The sequence below is a fragment of the Ctenopharyngodon idella genome, chromosome 22, assembly GCF_019924925.1.
Source record: "Ctenopharyngodon idella isolate HZGC_01 chromosome 22, HZGC01, whole genome shotgun sequence".
Classification (NCBI taxonomy): Eukaryota; Metazoa; Chordata; class Actinopteri; order Cypriniformes; family Xenocyprididae; genus Ctenopharyngodon; species Ctenopharyngodon idella.
Genome location: NC_067241.1, coordinates 4,890,180 through 4,908,384, shown reverse-complemented (window position 1 = coordinate 4,908,384; position 18,205 = coordinate 4,890,180). Strand labels below are relative to the sequence as shown.

The 18,205-nt window shown below is 37.2% G+C and overlaps 2 protein-coding genes across 2 annotated transcripts in view; one reads left to right on the top strand and one right to left on the bottom strand.

Annotated features, from left to right (window-relative positions):
- Positions 1–18,205, bottom strand: part of lrp1ab (low density lipoprotein receptor-related protein 1Ab) — a 116,659-nt gene that overhangs the window by 19,588 nt on the left and 78,866 nt on the right. Inside the window, exons 33-56 of the mRNA XM_051879885.1 lie at positions 18,027–18,167; positions 17,368–17,493; positions 17,147–17,278; positions 16,919–17,053; positions 16,696–16,825; positions 16,436–16,562; positions 15,660–15,811; positions 15,380–15,504; positions 14,527–14,901; positions 9,884–10,073; positions 9,175–9,379; positions 8,762–8,951; positions 7,141–7,266; positions 6,902–7,030; positions 6,650–6,769; positions 6,437–6,550; positions 5,267–5,416; positions 5,033–5,155; positions 4,449–4,565; positions 3,930–4,058; positions 3,708–3,830; positions 3,458–3,598; positions 2,511–2,698; positions 2,238–2,421 (exon numbers count right to left, since the gene is read on the bottom strand). Of these exons, the coding sequence (XP_051735845.1) occupies positions 2,238–2,421; positions 2,511–2,698; positions 3,458–3,598; positions 3,708–3,830; positions 3,930–4,058; positions 4,449–4,565; positions 5,033–5,155; positions 5,267–5,416; positions 6,437–6,550; positions 6,650–6,769; positions 6,902–7,030; positions 7,141–7,266; positions 8,762–8,951; positions 9,175–9,379; positions 9,884–10,073; positions 14,527–14,901; positions 15,380–15,504; positions 15,660–15,811; positions 16,436–16,562; positions 16,696–16,825; positions 16,919–17,053; positions 17,147–17,278; positions 17,368–17,493; positions 18,027–18,167 (3,672 nt within the window). The remainder of the gene's footprint in view (positions 1–2,237; positions 2,422–2,510; positions 2,699–3,457; positions 3,599–3,707; positions 3,831–3,929; positions 4,059–4,448; positions 4,566–5,032; positions 5,156–5,266; positions 5,417–6,436; positions 6,551–6,649; positions 6,770–6,901; positions 7,031–7,140; positions 7,267–8,761; positions 8,952–9,174; positions 9,380–9,883; positions 10,074–14,526; positions 14,902–15,379; positions 15,505–15,659; positions 15,812–16,435; positions 16,563–16,695; positions 16,826–16,918; positions 17,054–17,146; positions 17,279–17,367; positions 17,494–18,026; positions 18,168–18,205) is intronic.
- LOC127504864 (somatostatin receptor type 4-like) lies at positions 6,502–13,620 on the top strand. Its single transcript, XM_051879990.1, has 2 exons — positions 6,502–6,568; positions 12,293–13,620. The coding sequence occupies exons 1-2, from the start codon at positions 6,502–6,504 to the stop codon at positions 13,252–13,254; spliced, it is 1,029 nt and encodes a 342-aa protein (XP_051735950.1). The 3' UTR covers positions 13,255–13,620.

Genomic DNA, 18,205 nt, shown 5'->3' with positions numbered 1-18,205 from the left:
AGAGCTGTCAAATCAATTAATTACGATTAATCGCATCTAACAATTTGTGTTTACATAATGTATGTGTGTGTGTGTATATATATATATACACACACACACTGTGTATGTATATATATATATATATATATATATATATATATATATATATATATATATATATATATATATATATATATACACACACTGTGTATGTATATATATATATATATATATATATATATATATATATATATACACACACACACACTCTGTGTATGTATATTCATACACAGACATATTATATATATATATATATATATACATATATATATATATATATATATATATATAAATATAATAATATACATACACACATTATGTAAACAAACTTATGTTAGATGCGATTAATCACGATTAATCAATTTGACAGCACTAAAACATATATAAACAAAGTTGAAATCATATATACATACATATATATACAAACCCGATTCCAAAAAGTTGGGACACTGTACAAATTGTGAATAAAAAAGGAATGCAATGATGTGGAAGTTTCAAATTTCAATATTTTATTCAGAATACAACATAGATGACACATCAAATGTTTAAACTGAGAAAATGTATCATTTTAAGGGAAAAATGATTTGATTTTAAATTTCATGGCATCAACACATCTCAAAAAAGTTGGGACAAGGCCATGTTTACCACTGTGTGGCATCCACTCTTCTTTTTATAACAGTCTGCAAACGTCTGGGGACTGAGGAGACAAGTTGCTCAAGTTTAGGAATAGGAATGTTGTCCCATTCTTGTCTAATACAGGCTTCTAGTTGCTCAACTGTCTTAGGTCTTCTTTGTCGCATCTTCCTCTTTATGATGCGGCAAATGTTTTCTATGGGTGAAAGATCTGGACTGCAGGCTGGCCATTTCAGTACCAAGATCCTTCTTCTACGCAGCCATGATGTTGTAATTGATGCAGTATGTGGTCTGGCATTGTCATGTTGGAAAATGCAAGGTCTTCCCTGAAAGAGACGATGTCTGGATGGGAGCATATGTTGTTCTAGAACTTGGATCTACCTTTCAGCATTGATGGTGCCTTTCCAGATGTGTAAGCTGCCCATGCCACACGCACTCATGCAACCCCATACCATCAGAGATGTAGGCTTCTGAACTGAGCGCTGATAACAACTTGGGTTGTCCTTGTCCTCTTTAGTCCGGATGACATGGCGTCCCAGTTTTCCAAAAAGAACTTCAAATTTTGATTCGTCTGACCACAGAACAGTTTTCCACTTTGCCACAGTCCATTTTAAATGAGCCTTGGCCCAGAGAAAACGCCTGCGCTTCTGGATCATGTTTAGATATGGCTTCTTTTTTGACCTATAGAGTTTTAGCCGGCAACGGCGAATGGCACGGTGGATTGTGTTCACCGACAATGTTTTCTGGAAGTATTCCTGAGCCCATGTTGTGATTTCAATTACAGTAGCATTCCTGTATGTGATGCAGTGCCGTCTAAGGGCCTGAAGATCACGGGCAGTATGGTTTTCCGGCCTTGGCCCTTACGCACAGAGATTGTTTCAGATTCTCTGAATCTTTGGATGATATTATGCACTGTAGATGATGATAACTTCAAACTCTTTGCAATTTTTCTCTGAGAAACTCCTTTCTGATATTACTCCACTATTTTTCGCCGCAGCATTGGGGGAATTGGTGATCCTCTGCCCATCTTGACTTCTGAGAGACACTGCCACTCTGAGAGGCTCTTTTTATACCCAATCATGTTGCCAATTGACCTAATAAGTTGCAAATTGGTCCTCCAGCTGTTCCTTAAATGTACATTTAACTTTTCCGGCCTCTTATTGCTACCTGTCCCAACTTTTTTGGAATGTGTAGCTCTCATGAAATCCAAAATGAGCCAATATTTGGCATGACATTTCAAAATGTCTCACTTTCAACATTTGATATGTTATCAATATTCTATTGTGAATAAAATATAAGTTTATGAGATTTGTAAATTATTGCATTCCTTTTTTATTATTTGTACAGTGTCCCAACTTTTTTGGAATCGGGTTTGTATGTATGTATGTATATATATATATATATATATATATATATATTATAGTATATGTATATGTACATTACTGTTATTTTACAATTACTGTTTTTTTACAATTACCTTTTTGACTTTTTACTCTGAGAAAGAAACACTTCCATAGCTGTTTTGGTAACGAGCAGAACGTAAGAGAACATGGGGAGAGGCTCACCAGATGTGGATTTGCAGCTGGTGGGGTCATCAGGACGCGTCTCAAAGCCATCGACACAGAGGCAGTGGAAGCTGCCGTGTGTGTTGATGCAACGCTGAGCACAGGGATATGTGGTGGTGCACTCATCCACATCCACACACGTCTTTCCATCTTGCTTCAGACGGAAACCTGGATGACACCGGCACTGTGGGGGGCCGGGCAAGAGGTATGTCATGTCTTCACTGTTATGTCCAACTATTAATTCACACAAGTACTGCGTTTAAAAACACATACCTTAAAGCCGATCTTGAGATCTTCACAGAGCTGTGAGCAGCCGCTCAGCTTACTGTTGAGACATTCATTGATGAAGCAGTTGTGTTCATCAGAGCCGTCACCACACTCATCGTTACCATCACACAGCAATGTCTCGTTCACACACTTGCCATTGGCACACAGGAAGGAAGTGTCATTACAGCGCCTCTCTATGGACACAAACAAAATAACAATTAGCACAAAAGTTCTCATTTGGGCCTGGGGAAGAGGACGCCCACCTATAAAGTTTTTGTTCTGGGTCCCATACATTTCAGTGATGGACATTAGATGGTTATATTATGGCACTCTGATAAATACCATGGTAGTGAATGATTACCATATTCATGTCCCATGGTGTTTGTATTTACATGGTACTCCATGGTACTTCAAATAGAACTATGCTACTTTTGGAACATTTGTACTTCCGTCAGTGCTGTAAGAGGTCAACCATAACCAGATATTCATAAAGTCACTTCAACGATCCAGAATTAGTTCTGCCACAGGAAGCTGTGGCTCTAATGAAGAACAGCATTAAGCTCCTTTTGCACACTACATTACACACCTGGCACACTTCCAGAACCCACAAGAGCCTGTTTATTACCACAGATTTTTATTGTTAGACATTCAACTGTAATATAACCCTGTACTTTCCAATTTCACACACGTTTGCATTCAAAGAAAAGAACATATTATGATGAAGGGCATAGAAAAACAGATCTAGTACCAGAAAAGGAATTGGTAAGGGACAGTTTATGAGAGAAGAAAAAAATATTAAAAATAACTTTAAAATTTTTTTTTTTTTTTTAATATTTAAATTATACTTTAAAATACTTGATATACTTTAATATATATATTTTTTAATCAGCCAGGGGGGGGAAGAGATTTTTTTTTTTTTTTTTCACCTTGTCCTTCAAGGTTTCCATACTAACCTGGGTCTGTGCAAAGTGGGTTTTTGGGAGCTTCGTCTGATTGGTCCCTACAGTCAAACTCTCCGTCACACTCCCAGCTCTTCTGCTTCAAACACTGGCCATTAGCACAGCGGAAATCGTTCGGCCCACACGTGGGATATTCTTTATTATGAAAGGGAAAACAACATTTAATGTGATCAACATACTGCATGATCACTTCATTAGTCTGCGTGACCAATAATTAAAACAGAACACTAAAAGACATGCTTACCACACTCGGGCGACTCGTCAGAGCCATCGCGGCAGTCAACGTCATGATCACACATGAAGTTTTTGGGAATACACTGATAATTCTGACATTGGAATTCAGAGTCATCACAGGTCTTATTGAACGCTTGAGAGAAAGAATAAAGAGATAAATAGAAGGAAATACAGAAAGAATTTTTAGGGTATAAAGCAAGTTCCAATATAAGCGATTCCTCTTGCAACTCACCACAGCCCGCCTTGATGCCCTCATCTGCACCATCAGGACAGTCCTTATCCCCGTCACACTTCCAACGCTGAGAAATACACATGTGGGAGCCGGGACATTGGAATGCTTCTGGACTGCAAGTCTTTGTCTCTGGAAGAGACACATAAACTCAGTGTTACTTACACATTTCTTCATCCAGCCTTAACACTGAGATTCATTACAGCTGACATAAAGTGAAAAAGAGTAAAAATAAAGGTAAAGTTAAATAGAGCAGAGGTACTCTAAATGTTTTGTTATCACACGGGCAGCTTTTAAAAGAGGGCAAACACTTCCAATTGTTTTGTTGACGTCAAACGTGGTGCATCCAAGCAAATTTTACAGTGGTGCAAATTCTTCAGTTGGTAACTCAAAAACCACGACCAAAAGTAAAAATTACGACCCAGGGCGTATTAAAAAAAAAAATTATCTTGCAGTGAGGATAAACATGGTTTATCTGAGGTCAGAGCTTTGTTTGTGGATGTAAGTTGTAACGTGACTCACTGCATTTGCTGTCCTCATCAGTGCCGTCTCCACAGTCATCAGTGCCGTCACACACCCAGGATTTGGAGATACAACGATGGTTTCCACACTCAAACTGATTTGATGCACAGAACTTATCTGAGAAAACACAAGTAAACAACTTGTTATTGTCAAAAAAAATCTAAATATGATCAACTTTTTTCTTGATAAACTTATTTTTCAGGTGTAGATGTGGTCAGGGTCAGAAATTAATTTGTTGTAACCTTTTTTATAAAAAAAAAAACAAGGTTAGTTTTCAAAATAAGTATTGAGGTACTAGACAATAAGAAGAAGAAGATTTATGATAACTTTCTAATTTTTATATTATAAAAATTCTGACGACAACAATTCTAAAATAATTAAAATAAAAATAAAAAATTCCGACAATGGCTATGATAAAATCTCTTGGTGTTATTGTTTTTAGTGTCTTGAAAACAATAACTACACCAAAGATAAATTAAGTGACATTTGGAACAGATCTGACAAACTGCAACAGAAAAATGTAGAAAAAAAAAACAAGTGTGTCTTGAGAAAAGTGAGAGAGATCTATAAAAATATTTACTAACCACAGTGAGACTCATCTGCTCCATTCTCACAGTCATTCTCTTTGTCACAGGTCCAGCTCATGGGAATACAACGGCCGCTCGGACACGCAAAGAAGTTCACTGTACATTTCTGCTTCCTTTTCTCTGTGGGAAAGAAAGTGAAAGGTCGATCTTAATATGCAAGATCACATATATTTCATTAGCTGTGAGAACAGGGGGATGTGCCAGTGCAAGCTGATGTATGATGTGTCTAACCCGGACAGTTTCTTTCATCTGAGAAGTCTCCGCAGTCATTGGAGCCATCACAGCGCCAGGAGGGGGCGTAGCAGAGTGTAGTGAACTCACACCTATCGAAGGTCATGCCCTTCACTCCAAGCAGATAGTAACTAGAGCAGTCAGTGGGGCCTGAAAGAGGACATACCAAAAGATTGTTTGTGTGCAAGAAAATGTATAACTATGTGTGTTCACACTTGCAGTTTGGTTCGTTTGGTCCGGACCAAAAAAAAAAAAAAAGAAAAGAACATTCAGTCCTGTGGCCGGTTGCATAAACCACTTAGACTAGTCTTAAAAGTTAAGACACTAATGTTTTTCTTGAAGAGTGGTCCTAATTTTTTAAAGTCTGTTACATAAAAAGGTAGATTGCTGTAATTTGAATTGGAAAAATAACCTTGATTACCCCTTGGTTAACTGCAAGTTGGTCAAACTAGTTCTTAAGACACAGTCTTAATATAGTGACTAAGTTTATGCAACTGGCCCCTGGTCCAATTAGCGTTCAGAATGGCAATTTTATCACCGAACCTAAAGGCATAGGGATACGTTCACAACCTGATTGGTCAGATTTTATGATGCATTGCCTATTTTGAGACGGAACTTACCGAACATCCAAAACAATGCTGTGTGCTAAGGGTAAATGCGCTTGTTGTGTGAGCGTAGCCTGCATATGATGGTATTTTGGCCAGCTGGGCTTATAAAATGTGTAAAGGAGTCAAAACAGTGGCGGGAATTCCTCCGCCACACACACAAACAATCTGCTGCATGGAGACGCGCGTCTGATGCCTGTGATGGGCAAACTCGCAACTATGATGAGAAAAACATCCGAACTAGGATTCGGATGGCAACGTTCACACGTTCAAATGAGCCGCACTAACAGAGCAATCGCACCAGGGTTCGTTTTAATCTAACCAAACGTGACAAGTGTGAACACGCCCTTAGATTTAGATATATATACACATATATGAAATCAAATAATCAAATCAATTTGAAAAATATATAATAATATACTACTAATAAAAGTAAGTGTTGTTTAAAAAATACTCTTGAAAATTAACTCCAGTGAGCAAATATTTCCCATTAATAGTCAACCTGTGGGGTTCAAACATGTGACCTTTTGGTTACCAGCCCAGATTTCTTTAGATTAATACTTACTGCAGTTCATCTCATCACTGGCGTCCTCACAGTCCGCCACCTGATTACAGCGACTAGAGTTAGTGATGCAGGAACCGTCTTTGCACTGGAACTCAGCAGCGCTGCACAGAGTCACTGAAGGAAACAGAGATGGAAACAGTGAGGAACTAGGAAAAAAGATTATGTATTTCTCCTTTCCCATAATCGCGCCATTTATTTCAGACAGTCACATACTGTTGCACGGCAGCTCGTCTGAACCATCTCCACAGTCATCAGTGCCGTCGCACCAGGAGCTGTGTTTGATACAGCGTCCGTTAATGCAGCGCCGGTAGCCCTTCTTACACATGCGGTTCACTGCAACCAGAAAAAGAGAGAGATCGATACTTGATTAATACTTTAAATATCGCGCATTGTAAACAGGGTACAGGTCAGGAAATGCTTATTAAAACTGCAAACCAGTGAATAGAGCGGCAGTGTCATGCTTACCACAGTAGGACTGCTTCTCATCAGACTTGTCTTTGCAGTGGGCCTGACTGTCACAGGTAAAGCTGTAGTCGATACAGTCACCGTTTCCACACTCAAACTCATCCACGCTGTTACAGGTTGTGTTCTCCGCTGAGAGAGAGATTACTTTTGTATTATACTGCATTTCTTACAGAAAACTAATAGAGCATATTCAGAACAGGCTTATATTTAGATACTAGCTTTGTGTTTGTCCCTCTCACCAACACAAGTGTTGTCTCCCAGTAGTTTGCGCTCTCCACGGCAGCTACAGTTGACTCGTCCCTCTGACGTGAGCAGACACAGGTCCTGACAGCCTCCGTTATTGGTGAGGCATGGAGAAAACTCACCTATAGACACACAAACAAAAATGACCAACTTAAAATGATTTTTGGGGCTGGGCAATATGTGAAATCATCATTATATATGTAAGCAACAAGGTACGAGAGGCTGTGCTGTATTGTGAATAAGTCACGCGAAACGGAGTGCCTGCAACCCCTTCAGATGTGACTTATTCACGATACAGCACTAGCCTCGAGTACCTTATTGCTTTTATAAAACAGTTACCACACAATACAAATATTAAAGCCAAGAATATATAACAATGCAACTTTCATGAAGTAAACTCTTACTAAAAGCCTTCCTTCCGCCGGAAAAATAGTCCCTGACCGTGAACAGCAACAGATGTTACATTATTACGCCATTAGATGGCAGCAAAGGCTGTTTTTATGAGTGTGTCAGTCAGTAGCGAAGACTTTTACATTGAAAAGACTGAATTGTTGAACAAGACGTAACTGACAAATGCTTTGCCTAGCGCTGTCAGTTATGGGAAAACCCCTTAACTGTTAAAAGGACAAGATAATACATCAGACATTTAAACAGATTTTTTATTATGAACACAGGACTGACCTCAAGGAAAATACTAAATCTGAATGCAGGTAATAAACTCGCTCACTCGATCTCTTTCTCACAATACTCTTCTACATAATACAGTAAGCTTCAATGAACAATATCAATTGAGAACATTCAGTTTACATTGCTAAGAGTGTTTGCTAAGGGTGTTGTGTAGTGATACACAGAACCGTTGGGTGAAGCAGTCATAGCCGTGTTTTATTGTGAATAAAACACAGCTATTGACCAATCAGAATCAAGGACAGGAACTAACCATTTTATAATTATATAAAAAAAAGTTCACAGTTCCTGTCATTTTCAGAAATTCGTTAAAAATCAATTACTAAAAATCATTAATACTATTTATTACTATGTACTGTTATATCAGTGCATGGTTACACTTGGTTACTACTTGTATGTATGTATATATACAGTCAAAACAAAATTTATTCAGACACCTTGAACATTTCATTCATTATTACAGTTGATTCACTATAGTTTAAAAAAAAAGGTAATAAAATATGACAAGATCTCAGAATTAAACTGTGTCAGAAAAAATTAATCTTAATTATGTCAGATAACACTTAAGCAAAACATGGTCAGGTCAAAGTGTCTGAATAATATTTGGTCCCAAATTTTTATCAATTTTACTGGTAGTCACTGTATGAAGAATTTTTGGGTATGTCACAGTTTAATTTATTTTGCTGTCCTCACTTACATAAATGAACTATAGTGTCCTGCACCCACTAGTAAAAAAAATAAAAAATTATATCTAGCATCTGAATAATTTTTGGTTTGACTGTATGTAACGAGTTGCTTATTAGTTTGCATATCAGCTGTTTATTAGTGCTTATAAAGCACATATTATGTGTTCCCCATACCAAAGTGTTACCAAAAATCCTAATTATGTAGATTGTAACACATGGATTAGTCAGTTTTCAGGTCAAAACTCACAGCTATTGGTGTCTTTGGCCACAGCGATGATGCCCATTGGCTGTTGAGGAATGTCAGCACGTAGGACTTTCATATCTCTGCCGTATTTATCAGCTCTGAGAACAGCTCTGCGCACCCAGTCTGTCCAGAAGATATATTCACCATACACAGCCAAACCGAAAGGATGCACTGGCTCGTTCTTTAGGACCACCTGATCACACAGACGCACACAGATATTATTTACATTAATTTATTTTGCAAGCAAATTAAACATGATGTCAGTAGTGTGCGATCTCTATGTACTAAGCTTATGAACTCATTGTATGAACATGCACTGTTAGTGTTATGATCTATCAGGTAAAAGTCAAGAACAACATCTCTCACTTTCCCATGACCAAACATTTAAAAAATAACATAAATACAAAGGAACTCACAAAGCGCCGGCTGCCATCATACTCGCAGCGCTCAATCTTGTCAAATGTGGCGTCAGAGAAATAGAGTTTCTCAGCACGGTGGTCGATGGCCAGTCCGTTCGGGGTGCGGATGTTATTTCCGATGATAACAAGGACGTTAGCTCCAGAAAGAGATGCTCGCATGATACTGGGAGACTGTTCATTCCAGTTAGTCCAGAACATCAGGCTGAAGGAAAGAGCACAGGAGGAAATGGAATTTAAAGATGGAAACTTATATGTGCTGGTCTACTAACACCAAAAGCAACAAGATTTGTTTTCAACTTATCTGATTAAAAAAGGACTGTAAGCTGCCACATGGCAAAGTAAAGCTATTAAATTATGACATAACATATTATTAAATAAAGCATTCCATAATTATTACACAAACTTAAATTTATTAAAAAATAAATTTAATATAAATAAATACTGTATTTTTAATTACATGAACATCACTTATGGAGTCAAAACAAATATGAAGGTTTTTGGTATTTGTTTTTAAATATATAATAGAAATAAATTATTATATTTAATTATGTGAACACTATTTTGACAGTCAAAACAAATCTGAATGTTCTTGGTATTTAGTAGGGAAATAGTTCATACTGCATATGCTTCAAACTCTTGGGATTCCTAGCCCAGTAGAATGACTAAAACATTGCATCATGGCAAATTTGATATACAAGGTTCATACTCTTGACATTCATCCAGAACAAAGGCTCTGGGGTGGTCGTCCCCGGACATAGTGACCACGGTGTCTCTATCAAAAGCTCCAGTGCGACTCTGGTCCACAGTGTGCCGTGTAATGGTGGAGGTGGTATAGCTGGTCCAGTAAAGTGTGTCCCAACCACGGTGATAAGCCAAACCTTCAACTGACCCTACATCTGTTGAAAGAAATAAAAAAAAAATTGGACTAAAGGAATTATCTAGAGAATTCTGCTCTGAATGCTTGTTTCTGATCCAAGAACAACTTAATCTGTTTCTCTTAATTATAATTCTGTGCACAGTTGCACAGATGCACTGTATTTAGTTTGAACAAACTGTTCCCTGCAGTTCTACTGCATCCAGAAGGACACTAGAAGCTAAAAATGACACATGGAAGAAAAAAAAAAAAAAAAAAAAAAAAAAGGCATTTGAACATCTTGTAAAGGATGGTAATGACTTCAAACAGGATTAATATCATATTATATCCTTCAAAGAGGAAATGAATATGGTTAACACATTGCAAGTCCAAAACATCTCTTTTAAAACTACTTATCCTGTCGCAGTGAACGGTTAAATCCCATGATATGTGCGCATGTTGGTTTTTAGCAGGCTGTGAGATAGCCTTTGTTACTGGTACTTCTGTGTGTTTAGTGGCTTAGTGTCATCCGGTCATTTCATGGATGGGTGCCTGTGCATACAAGACCCCTCCCTTGGTGAATCTTTTTAACCACGGTGACTAGTTCTTCCACAAAGAGAGGACTGCTGGAAGAGTCTCGGACACAACGCTCGGGTGAAAAGCAATGCGGTGCAATGTGCTTCAGTTAGCACCGTCGAAAGAGTCTCAATGAGTCAAAGTCACAGTGAATAATAGTCGCCCTCTACAGAATTAATGAGCTCATGAGGGGCTCCGCAACATCTATCTGCATCACACCAATGACCGCTTTATGACAGCATTTACTCCCCCATAAAACAGGAAGGACACTCAACCAAACTGTTTACTTTTGCTAAAAAACCAATAACGATCCTGTAAAACATATCAGTCTTTATGCCAAAGGAAGAACATCAAGATACTTACGCAATAGATACCGCCCACTTCTAAGTTAACAGGTGAGACGTCACCATCACAGAAACGATGATGTACTAACAAAAGGTCAGTTAACCTGACAATCGAAATCTTAAATGATGGATATCTGAACAACTACCCATTCTACTTTGAACTTGAAGGTCAGGAAGATCTCGCATTAGGACAAACTGAGGAGAGTTGTCTTGTGTTCCTTGCAGACGAAGGACAAAGTCCTGCAACAGCCAAGCTAAAGGAATTGGAATGAATCTGAAGAGTCATTTAATTGTTCATAAGAGGAAAGTCACAATGGGTACTTAAAATCAAGTAGAATTGACTGTTTGTAATTTGGCAGCCTTTGACAGATGCAGGGAATCAGATTTTGTAAGGTTGCCTGGTTTCACTCAATCAATACAAGCAAACAGCAATCATGGATTGCCGTAAGGTAAGCACCTTCCATAATTTCAAATAAAAGATAATCAATAGATGTGAGAAAGTGTTTTCACATTACAAATTATGAAATAAAGATGTTTATTGTAATCCTAATAAAGTCTTTTGCTGCATTTGAAACAGTGTTAGTACTGTAAATGAAAACAAAATATTGTAGTTAAATTTTAATGTAGCCAAAAACTAAATAGTTTTTGTTAATTGAAATGAAACGGAAATAAGATCAAATATAAATTTAAGATGAAAAAAAGAAAAAGAAAAATGCTGCCTTCACAGGTAGCATACAGCAATAAGAAGTCATCAGGATATGACTTAATCCAATAGGTTTATAATATAATATAATATAATATAATATAATAAAATATAATATAATATAATATAATATAATATAATATAATCATTTTCAATTGTTTCCAACTCAATTTCTATTTTCAACTATAGTAGCACTGTAGTCATTAAATATGTGCTTGGTTATTGCTAAAGCTAATAATAGCTTCTGGATTTAGTCTTTGTGTAATTGAAACCTTGTAATAATAAAAAGTATTCTGAAATGTAAAGTCTCTTTGTACAAGAAAAAAGCATTAACATGAATTCTCAACTTCCCCAGGAAGAAATATCACTAAATGCTAATGCTAAACACTAAAAATCACCCCGGAGGAGACTGCCTTTATCTCTTGGAGTAAACACTCCAATGATACTTTGCCATGTGAGGAAGTTATTAACCCTTAAAGGGGCTAATTATTAGCCCGAAGCAGATGGCAATCTTCACCTTCAGTTTCAACGTATGCCAATCTACACTTCATTGTAATCAATTCATGTTGAAATAGTGTATATCAAGAGGATTAGCAGGGGACAATATGAATATTAGCGATGATTGTGGGAATTTGGAGTGGGAATTGACACGGATTTTGACACCAACTCTGGATGCAATAGTCATGGTGATCGGGCTGGTGGGACACTCATTGGTCATCTACGTCCTGACCGGACGAAGGAGGAAGAATGGGCTCCAGTCTATTCAAGGGACAGATACGTTACTTTTAGCCTTGAGTGCCTCAGATCTGCTGCTGCTCATATGCCTGCCCTTCCACACCGCGGCTATAGCACTGGGCTACTGGCCCTTCAGCAGCATCCTGTGCAAAGTCATCAGTTTCTTGGGAGTGGCCTGTAACTCGGCGAGCGTATTCACTCTAGCTGCATTAGCGGTAACGCGCTACCTGATTGTGGTGTATCCCAACTGGACGTATCGTTTCAGAATGCGCCGCTGGCTGCAGGTTTCAGTGATTCTCATGTGGGTGCCAGCTATAGCTCTTGCAGCACCTCAGTTTGCTTTCCGGCAGTTGAGAACGACGCCTATCCTCTGCTTTGCCTTTCTGTCAGACCTCAGCCAGTTGGTCTACAGTACCATTCTGTTCCTGATTGGCTTCGCTTTACCTCTGGTCATCATTATCATCATGTACACCAAACTCTATGGCTTCTTACGAAGGACACGACTGCAAGTTAGCCCACCGCAAATGGAGCGCTACCAGAACCGGGTGACAAAGACGTCGGTCCTGTTGGTTTTAGTCTTCACCATCTGCTGGTTGCCATCCTACATCCTTATGTTCTTGCTCATCGGTACCAGTAGTAGTACACACGCACATCATCGCAAGTTCGCCATTATCGCCCGGCTGCTAGCGAGCTCTTCGGTTGTAGCCAATCCGCTGCTCTACGCTTTCATGTCAAACAAATTTCGGCGAGAGCTGCTGTCATTGGGACGGGTGTGCTGCAAAGGATGTGGGTGCATTATATGTCCAGGAAGAGCCATAGTGCAGCCCTTTAACCCTGTGGAGTTGGAAACCCCTCCACAGCCCTGAGGATAAAGAACACGACTATACAGAAGCATTAAATGTGCTTCTGCTATAAAAGGCAATATCAGCAATGGGAGTAATGATGTACTGAGATAAATATCAGGCATATGTTTGAACTGCATTGATTTTTTTCTGCCAGAAATAGCCTTCTACCTGAATTACCTATTATCTAATAATGGGTCATTATGTGAAACTGTATAACCATCATTCTTTGTTAAGCAATGTACTTCAGTTAACCTGAAATGTCAGATGTTTAATAGATTTGAAACTACTGCTGAACGCATGCATGTTTACTGATTCGTTATATGGCATATCAGGAAGAAACAGTTTACAACAGCAGCAACGCAAACTGAAAGCTGATAAACATTTTCAACACCCATCCTTTCTAACTGGCTAAAATGAAATGCATTCAAAGATACTTTTTAATAATTAATAAAATAAATATATGTACATAATATTACATGTCTCTCTGGAATACTTGATTATCGCTTCTGATTGGACAATCTCAATTATTTAAGTAATGACTGCTGTCCATGTGTATATTTATGTATATATTCTCACTCAAAAACTATTATTATTATTATTATTATTATTTTATTTTGGTTTTTGAGTCTCTTCTGCTTACCAAAGCTGCATTTATTTGATCAAAAATACAGTAAAACAAAAATATTTTGAAATATTATTACAATTTAATATCATGGTTTTCTATTTTCAAATATTTAACGTAAACTATTCCTGTGATGTCAAGCTGAATTTAAGCATCATTAGTCCTGTCTTCAGTGTCACATGATTTTCCAGAAATTATTCTAATATGTTGATTTGCTGCTCAAGAAACATTTCTTATTATTATCAATGTTGAAAACAGTTGTGCTGGTGATTGTTTTTTTCAGGTTTCTTTGATGAATTTAAAAGAACAATCTTTTTTTTAAATAGATTTTTTTGTAACAATTTAAAAAGTCTTAAGTAAAGTCACTTAAGTCACTTTCTCACTGAATAAATGTATTAATTTCTTTAAAAAAAATCTTACTGACCCAAAACATTCAAACAGTTATGTGTATGTGTATCTATGTGAAGCTGAGACAAAACTGAAGTGGAGTCCGATTAAAACAAGACATTTGCATCGGGTAGGTCTGTATTTACATATTAAATAACATTTATTTTTTTCAAGTGATTGGTTTCATTAATTATAATTTTTTTTACACATATTCTTGTTACCCTCATCCAGATGCTTTGCACAATACAGAACAATGAACATGAATAAAAAGACTGAACACTTACTCTCTACTATGGTCTTGCGGTCAGAGCCGTCATCGCTGATCTGCTGAATGTTACCGAAGTGGATGTCGCTGTAGAAGATCCGGTTGGCTCCCTTTCCACCACCGCCTCTGTAGTCGAAGGTAAGGGCGATTACGTTCTTCATGTGCTCTGGGTCTTCGAAGGGTTTAATGGGAGCATTGAGGTTTGTTTCATCCGACAGGTGGATGCTCTTCAGTATCGTGCGCTCCGAGTAGAGGAGGTAGCCATCATAGTCCCTGCAACTGTGGCCATCTTCTGCCAGCATGCCGTGTGCGCAGGCACAGGTACGATTGCCATTACCACGGAACAGACACAGCTGTTCACAACCACCATTGTTCACCTTACAGACGTTGGTACCTGCAAACAATAATAGGTTAATTTATTTATTATTAAGTTAACACAGTTACTGTTGTTATAAGCTATTCACCAGACAACAAGTGCCAAGTTTCACTCAGAAACCGGCAGCGCATACATCCATTTGCTGGCAACTCGTCAAAAAAAGCTTGATGGTTTAACGTTTGAAAATGAAGAAATTAAGACATAAATATTATTATTGTAATTTTACATTTTTATTAAATATTCTTTCTTATTTTACAGTACAAAGGTTCAAATATTACAATATATTTCTTATTTTGTTTAAAATATTATTTAATAATCACAATAAAAATCACAATTATTATTATTATTTTATACTAGTCAGAAAAGTGGGAGTCTGCCCTATGAGCTCAATAATTTTTTTTTAACTTTAGTTGGTTACTGAAAAAGGGTTGCGTTAATTCTTGTAAAGAGTAAACCCAAGTGGTTCTTGTGCATCCTTGTTTAGGAAGATACACACCTTGCTGCCTAGCACGATTGAAGACTTTAATGTCTTTGAGCTGCACACCAATGCCTGTTCTTAGATAGACCATATCTGTGGCGTTGTCCTTGTTTCCTCTCTTGATGGAGCCATTGGCATGTGTCCTATTGGAAACACAAGATAAAAAGCTCATTATCTGTTAAATCCACTGCAAGAGTAAGGAATAAAGATCTCTGAGAACATAAATGAATATGAATGAAAGGGGTCATCTAAAAAAAAGGTAATAATAGACAAAAGTAAAGGAATAATATGTTTGCACCTGTCACTCCAGTAGATGTATTCCTCAAAGACAGAAACAGCAAACATGTCCATGTTGTTACTAGACAGCACCAGCTCACGGTTTTCTCCAGTCTCCAGATTTATGCGTTCAATTTTGTCTGTGCGGGCATCACACCAATACAGAAGGCCCTCCTATATACAACATTAGTGATAGAGCACTCACCTTAGCATTGTGGTTTAACTGCCTTTTTATTATTATTATATATAATTAAATATACAATACTGTTGAAAAGTTTGGGATTGATAAGAGTTTTTATTTGTTTGTTTTTTAAGATAAACTCTTATGCTCAAAAATGTTGCATTTATATGATCAAAAACACAGTTCTGATCCTTGAAAAATCATTCTAATAAGGTTAATTTGGTGCTCAAGAAACATATCTAATTATTATTATTAATGTTGAAAACAGGTTTTGTAGAAATCGTGATGTTTTTTCAGAAAGTTCAAAAGAACAACATTTATTTGAAACAAATCTTTTGTAACATTATAAATATCTTTGCTGTTACTTTTGAACAATTTAATGCATCCAAGTAATAATTTCTTTAAAAAAAATAAAAATCTTGACCCCAAACTTTCGAACGATAGTGTATAATAATAATAATAGTAATAACTAAAGGTCTTTTTAAAGTACATTCTGATTAGCAATTTTGGTTCTAGTACAAATTTGGCATTAGAACCAACAATAAATACCAAATTTGGTACTAGAACCAACAACAAGCTTGTTCTGGAAAAGAGGTACATCGTGTTTATGTACAAACCTGGTAATCAATGGAGATGCCATTGGGCCAGCTGATGCTGACATTGACAAGAACTATTCTCTCCGAACCATCCAGACGAGACCTTTCGATGCGTGGATACTGACCCCACTCCGTCCAGAACAGATATCTGTACACACAAATACATGAGTCCAAGATCAGTTTTTCCTTCAACACAAAGGACAAAGAGCAAATACACTATTTTCTCACATTCAGACACACACATTAACATCTTTACTAAACAAACAGGCACATTTCCTCACCCTTTCTCTGGATGTACAGTAATGGCACGAGGTTTGTCCAGACCCTGAGAGATGACCACATAGCGGAAGGAGCCGTTGAGCCTGGCCACCTCGATCACATCAAAGCCTTGATCCGTCCAATAGATGTTGCCTATTTAAAAAAAATAAAATTAAAAAAAATACATCAAGTGTTACCACACTAATATATAATATGCTTTAATTGTGTGTTTGCACATTTACACACCTGCGATCCAGTCAACGGTGATACCTTCCACGCGTCCGATGCCATTGGTCACAATGTCCTCTCTCCATGTCTGGTCTCTCTTGGCTCGGCTAATAGTGCTCAGGCCCATGTCAACCCAGTATATGGTGTCATTGTCTACAGGGCACAAGCAGCACAAAGTTAGTTGCATTCAGGGCAATTTTCAGACTTTGTACAAATCTTTGTACACAAAGACATCTGCGCGCTCACCAGCATGGAAGTCAATGCCCACAGCAAGAGAGGTGCCAGACACCGGTACCAGGGCATCAGATTTATCTAATGGGTCCAGAGGAATGCCACGGATGCCCTCATGCACAGAGTAGAGCAAAAACGAGCCCATGCCTTTATAGAAAAGAACAACACACACAATGTTAAAATGTGCTCATATGAAAGCAAATAGGTACATTAGTGATATCTGTATGAGATCTTGCCTTCACAGGACTGTTGGCCACTCTTCAGGCTATATCCAGCTGTACACATGCAGGCTTTTGTAGTTGGTGAAGTTGGCAAGCAAAGCTGAGAACAGTCGCCATTGTTCTTACTGCAGAGGTTGGTACCTATAGTAGATATCATATCCAAATGGTATCATATGTGATTAATAGCATCACAGTATCTATATTATTTTTCAATTATTTATAGCTTGTATTAATTTTAAACATTAATTAAAATGTATTAATCTATTATAATTATCTTTTATATTAATATTTCATCTGTCTTGTTATCTGACAATATAGGAATTCCACCTTTATTTAATTACGTGTACTATTTTAACATTTAATTCGATTTTTTTTAAACTGAATATTTAGTAATAATTTTAATAATTAAAAAAATAATAATAATAATCGTTGTTATTTTTATTGTTAATTATTTAATTATTAATTTATAATTAATTAATAGTTTAATAAAAATCACAACAAACTTTACTTAATATCCTAATGATTTTTGGCATAAAAGAAAAATCGATAATTTTGACCCATACAATGTATTGTTGGCTATTGCTACAAATATACCCGTGCTTACGACTTATGGTTTTGTGGTCCAGGGTCACATTTTAGGGTTACATAATCAATACAAATAGGAAAACACACACCTTGATGGACAGTCTCATTGTAGATTTTCATATACATCATGGGTGAGGTGTTATTTCGGAGAACCTTCCAGTTGCCTCCATCGCTCTTGTCACATGTACCGATCTGATCTGTTCCCTTATCGGCCCACCACAACTTATTTCCTACACATAAAAGAGGTCAGTCAGTTATTACAAATTTA

Excerpts from the sequence above, each read along its gene's own strand:
- LOC127504864 (XM_051879990.1), top strand. The coding sequence starts at position 6,502 with ATGCAGGAACCGTCTTTGCACTGGAACTCAGCAGCGCTGCACAGAGTC. Across the intron at positions 6,569-12,292 it reads CACTGAAGGAAACAGAGATG|GGGAATTGACACGGATTTTG; the intron begins GAAACAGTGAGG and ends GGAATTTGGAGT.